This window comes from Pteronotus mesoamericanus, unplaced genomic scaffold, assembly GCF_021234165.1.
Source record: "Pteronotus mesoamericanus isolate MK-2021 breed Mesoamerican mustached bat unplaced genomic scaffold, CSHL_Meso_final contig_40, whole genome shotgun sequence".
NCBI lineage: Eukaryota > Metazoa > Chordata > Mammalia > Chiroptera > Mormoopidae > Pteronotus > Pteronotus mesoamericanus.
In genome coordinates this window covers 3,571,368-3,577,367 of record NW_026555150.1, presented here as the reverse complement: position 1 = coordinate 3,577,367, position 6,000 = coordinate 3,571,368, and the positions used below count along the sequence as shown (strand labels likewise).

The 6,000-nt window shown below is 38.4% G+C and overlaps 1 protein-coding gene across 3 annotated transcripts in view; it reads right to left on the bottom strand.

Moving 5' to 3' along the window:
* Positions 1-1,057: 1,057 nt before the first annotated feature.
* XIAP (X-linked inhibitor of apoptosis) overlaps positions 1,058-6,000 on the bottom strand; it is a 31,176-nt gene continuing 26,233 nt past the window's right edge. For all 3 annotated transcript variants that reach the window (XM_054576989.1, XM_054576990.1, XM_054576991.1), the window contains one exon: positions 1,058-2,718. In XM_054576989.1, coding sequence (XP_054432964.1) covers positions 2,525-2,718 — 194 coding nt within the window. In that variant the 3' untranslated portion in view covers positions 1,058-2,524. The remainder of the gene's footprint in view (positions 2,719-6,000) is intronic.

Sequence of the window (6,000 nt, the reverse complement as noted above, 5' to 3'; positions counted from 1 at the left end):
ATCTGCTTATATTCTTGACCTTGCAAGTGACCATTGTTTTTACAATTAGATGGGGGAGAATCCAGTGCTTTTTAAAAGTGTGAACACAAAGATGGGTTAAGTCTCAAAGTCTGGTTCGAAGTTAGAGTGCTGAGTGATTTAAGAACCTGAAGCAACAACATTTCTAAACAATTCTTAAAATAAACTTGTTAGTCACATCAGCTTCATGCATTAAATTTCACAACTCATGGGGAGAAAAAAGGTCTTGCTTAATTCTAAACACACAAGTTTTAAAAGAAGAGTTTTAATGAACCGAGGCACCCAGAACAGGAATGGCCTTATGTTGAAACAATTCAGTCCCTGGCCAACAACTAGATCGAACTACCTACCTGACCTGGGGCTGACGTGTCCTGGAAAACACATTTTAAAACCTTTAACACTTTTCTCCCCTTGTAATTTAAAGCTTAGACTACACATGCACATTTTAACTTAATATATACTAGTAAAACAGAAACAGGACAGACATTTTATTTAAAAAATTCTCATTTAAATTTGCGATGCTTTAAATGAGTATCAAAGCAGAAATCAACAGAGATTAGGAGAACATGACAATACTCTTTCTCTTAGAAAATAGAATAATTATAATTTTTAACAGTTTTAATCTCAAACTTTTCTCTCCAGTAAAATGCCTCACTTATCTCTACAACAGGTTGTTGTGAAAATCTTGTAATTAAAGCCTTAGTGGGCCCTGACTAGCGTGGCTCAGTGGACTGAGCAACAGACCTGCAAACCAAAAGGTCGCCAGTTTGATTCCCAGTCAGGGCACATGACTGAGTTGCAGGCCAGGTCCCCAGTTAGGTGGGTGTGAGAGGCAACTGATCAATGTTTCTCTTCCTCTCTTTCTCCCTCCCTTCCCCACTCTCTAAAAAAACCCAAAAAAGTAAATAAATAAAATCTAAAAAAAAAAAAAAAAAAAAAAAAAAAAAAGCCTGGGTGGGTATTCCATGAAGTATTTTTAAACTTCCATTTTTTATCTATATTGATTCTTATTCAAGTTTTTTGTCTTTAATATTTAAACAAATATTCTTCTTTCCTTGTCAATAGTTTATAATTTCCAAAAGGTCTTTAAGGATCTTGAGAGAACATGTACTTCAGAGTTAAGCATTACTATTACTAGTCAAGAAAACAAAAAAAAAAGGTAGAGGAGACTTGACATTTTGTCTTATATACATCTTAATCATCTTAACAGTAAAAACTCACATGAAACTTTACAATACAAGATATGAGAATCTCAACATGGAAAGCTTTCACTACAACTACAAGCAGTATACAAACATGCTTCTACTTTTACCTACATAAGCTGACAGATGTTTAAAATACTGGGTTAACAAACATCTTTTAGTAAAGTGACTTAGGCAGGCTTAAACTAGCAAGGATTAAGGATGAATCCTTACTAATTAATTGGAAGATCTGAGACATATTTTATATTTCATTTTACAAAGTCAGGAATATTTATTTTGAAACAAGAGAAGAAGACATGGTCTACCTGTCAGAAAACTACCACTCAGAAATATTTTTCATCCACAAAGCAGGACAAACATAAAGACATTTAAATTTCACATTGGTACCAAAAAGGTTAACTGCCCTGCCTTCTTGGATTAGAAAAACTAAAGCTGAGCAATAAGTAGTTTTGCAGGCATTTGAACATGCCTAAGCCTTTAAATCAGTAAAATTCTTTCTAAAAATTCTGATTACAAAAGTAACTCATACTTACAAAAATTCACACAGAACAAAATGAAAAAAGTAGAAAGTGAAAGGTCCCTGTAAAGCCCCTCTGGGACCCCCCCACCCCCTCAAGAGAAACCCCATTTAACAGTTTGGTACATATCTTTCCCAGTCTTTTGTTCCATATATACACAAATGCAAACAACCTTCATTTGGCTCATTTGATACAATGTAGGGTAGATGGCATTCTATCATTAAATACCCTTTTAACAATGGCAAAATCATTTTAAAAAATCATCCACACAAGTATGTATGTATAATTTTAAAAGAAAATAGACAAAATCTAAAACACAAAGACTAACATCTAAAAATAATCTCTATCTTTTCACCAATGTGGAAGAGTTCACTCCTTTTTCACATAAAACAAATTATATGATTGGAGAGATTAATCTCCACGTTTCCACGGAATGCTCCACCTGCTAAGCCTACCTGAAAATAATGAAAAATTTAGCTGATTAATTCACTTACACTTCAAAGCCAAGTCAGTGTACTACAAATACACATTGCAATCGGTTACAATATGATGCTTCTTAGTCTATGGTTTCAGTTAATAGTTAGGAAAAAAAAGGATAGATATATAGCTAGTATTTTGAAAATCCAGAAATTCAAATTTTAGATTGCCAACTATAATACTGCAGTTTACAATTTTTCTTCTTGGGAGCAAATGCTAATGGAATTCAATGTTGATTACTTAAATTTGGTTCACATCACACATTCAATCAGAGTAATAAGAATATAACACGTCTACTGTAGAGTTAGATTAAGACATAAAAATTTTTTGCCTGAAAGTAATGACTGTGTAGCACATGGGACATTTATCAACTGCTTCAGCACATTGTTTACAAGTGACCAGATGTCCACAAGGAATAAACACTACAGCAATAGTTCTATCCATACAGATTTTGCAAAGCTTCTCCTCTTGCAGGAGCCTTAGCTGCTCTTCAGTACTAATCTCTGTACAAAGAGAAAAGAAATTAGTTAATTGTAGACTTTCTTAGTTGTTCAAATTCACTGATACAATTTGAACCCCTCCTATGTGCCAGGTGCTAATCAAGTGTTGGAAGACAGGACGGCTTACACATGGCCTCTGCTCTAGCAGGAAAGGAGGTGAGCTGAGGCCATGAAGGTAAGCACAAAATACAAAGCGGGAAGTGCTCTAATAAAGCTCGGGGACGAGATGAGAGAACAAGTTCTTCTGTTCAGACTAGCTGGGGAAAGCGTCATGGCTTGGCAGCTGCTGGGTGCGGGGAGCAGGGAAGTGGAGGAATGACATTTAAACGTGGCCAGCAATTTGCCAGGCAAACGAGCAAGGGTTAGGCAAAAGAAGTACTGCACAGAAAGGGTATGGCTTATTCTGCAAATGGAGGGATGGATCTGAGGGACACTTCTGAAGTGGGACAAGTAGGATTTGGTGACTGACTGGATGTGAGGGATGAGCAAGAAACAATATAGTTGATTTCAAGATTTCTACTGTGGCTGACAAAGGGCTGGTGATGCCAATAGGAAATATAAAAGGACGTACAGGTCTGGAATTTTCAAGGTATTTTGGAGGTGTTTTCAGGGCATCTATATAAAAATGTCTAGCAGGCAACTAGAGAGTCAAGTCTTGAGGTCGGAAGTCAGCATTAGAGATAGAGATTTGGGTGTCATCAGCATATGGATGGTATTTAAGTACCTGCTTAATTCAGCCTTTCCCAAACTAGGCTTTGTGAAATGTTAATAAATATGCCACAAAAACATGTTTTGTGGTCTTATATAACTAAAATGACAAAAATCAACAATAACAGCAGTTACCAGTAATATAACACATTACCATGTGCTAGGCACTATTCCAAACACATTACATACTTTAACAATGTTTGTAATCACTGTATACCAGTGATTTCTAAATCTGGCCTCACACAAGAATTATCTGGGACATTTGTAACAACATATTCCTAGGCCTCATTCACAGAATCTAAACTATTTGGGGTTGAGCCCACTGGCATTTGGAAACTGCTGCTTTCAAGTTCAGGGCAGTATAATGTAGTGTATATCCCCACTTAGAAGTTCGCAGTGCATTTCCCTATTGAATGATAGAGCTCCTTTTTCATGGCATCCCTTTTAGCATCCTGGGGAACACTGTCAGGAAAAGAAGTTTGGGAAATAGTGGTTTAGTTTTTCTCAACTAGTACTTACTGAACACCTAACGAGGTTCTAGGCACTAGAGACAGAACAATTATATACATAGCCCTCAGCCCCCAAATCATTCAGACAAGTAAGGGCCACAAGTATACAGGAAATTATAGTACAGCGTTAAGATAAAGGTAGTTAGAATGTGTTATGAAGAACACAGGAAAGGTCTAAGTGCATGCACATATGTGCACGCATGAACACTTAAAGGGAAGGCCTCCTAGAGGAATAAACTAGGGAGAGGGAGAAGGCCTTGGGGGCAGTGGAAGAAGGGTGCTCTAGGTTGAGGAAACAGCATGAGTAGGCTCCAAGGGGAGAGGGAGAACAGGCACTGCAAGTCCACAGGTAAGGCTTGGGAATAGAATTTGAAGGGGAAACAGCATGAAATGAGGCTACAGGAGAGGGTAGGAGGAGCCTGATCCTGAAATATTTGGCAACCCATGTAAAGGAGTTTCAACTTGATTCTCAGGGCCCTAGGAGCCAGTGAAGGGTTTTAACCTAGAGAGAGATAATGTTCATATTTGTGCTTCAGAAAGGTTTCCCTGATCAGGAGTGCAAGAGAGGGTTGTTTAAATCTCCATTTTCTTAAAAGGCAACCTCCTGGGCATAACGAAAACTATAGGCTCAAACATGGAACTTATCAGAGACAAGAATATAAAGCCCCTAACCTCAAGAAGCCTAATTGGCAGGAGGAAAAAAAAAAAAAAAAAAAAAAAGCAGTTCCAAAATAATGTTACAAGTGCTCTAAGAGCACTGAGCAGAGAAGTAGGAGCTCTGAACTCTACTATGGGTACTGGGGAAAACTTCAAAGACGTGACCTTTGAGCTGGGCCTTGAAAGATGAGTTAGTTCACAAGATGGACTTAGGGAACTGGGGGCGGAGTGGGGAATGAGACCAGGTATACAGACAGGGAAAAGGCATTCAGGACAAAGGAAACAACTTGAGTAAAGGGACAGAATTATAAACTGACTTATGTTATATAAAAGTGTATGACCGAAAGAGTAAGAATGAAATGCATATTCATGCTATTGTCATAACCAGCTGTAAGCAGAAGAATATGAAAAAAAGGGACTTGGTTAAGGAAAAACAGAGATGACAGGCTTTCTGCTGCCACTCAGAAGTAAAGGGGCTCAGAGAACAGGCAGCAAAAGCACAAAAGGCAAATGAGAAGGAACCCAAGTAGCTTGGCAGCTTCATGTCCAACCCTCTTGCTCTTTGCCTTGAGTCTGTACTGGGTCTCTTTAGCTCTTCCTTCCCCACAGATACCCTCGTTCCCATGGACCACTCCTGGGATGCGAGGAGACTACCCCTTCCGAGTGTTTTTTAGTCCTGTGAGGTTTACCTCAATGTATTAAAAGTAGCTTTATAATTTGAAAAAAGGAATAGCCCTGGCTGGTGTGACTCAGTGGATTGAGCTCCGGCCTGTGAACCAAAGGGTCGCCAATTCGATTCCCAATCGGGGCACATGCCTGGGTTGCGGGCCAGGTCCCCAGGAGGGGATGTGTGAGAGGCAACCACACGCTGATGTTGCTCTCCCTCTCTCCTTCCCTTCCCCTGTCTCTAAAAATAAATAAATAAAATCTTTAAAAAAAATAAAAAGAGGAGGAAAAGAATAAAGTAATTTATACATTACTTTTGGATGTGATGCTGCAATGAGTAGGAAACAATGGGCCAGATGCCTAGAGTAGTCAATTTTATAGAGACAGACAGCAGAATGGTATCTGCCGGGGGCTGGCAGGAAAGGGAACGGGGAGTTGTTTTTTAATGGCTACAGAGTTTCAGTTTTGTAGATGAAAAGGGTTCTGGACATTCATTGCAAAATAGTGTGAATGTACTTAACACTACTGAACTGTAAACTTAAAAATGGTTAAGATGGTAAATTTTGTTATGTATAGTTTACCATTATTTTGTTTTTAATTGAAAAAAGGAACATTGGACCAGAAGTCTGGAAACCTGAATTTCACTCCCAACTGCCTGGGTGATCTTGGGCAACAGCACATCTGCACTTCAGTTTTCTCACTGCAGTAATGAAAGTTATATAATCTTTAGGGTTTCTCTTGGTTC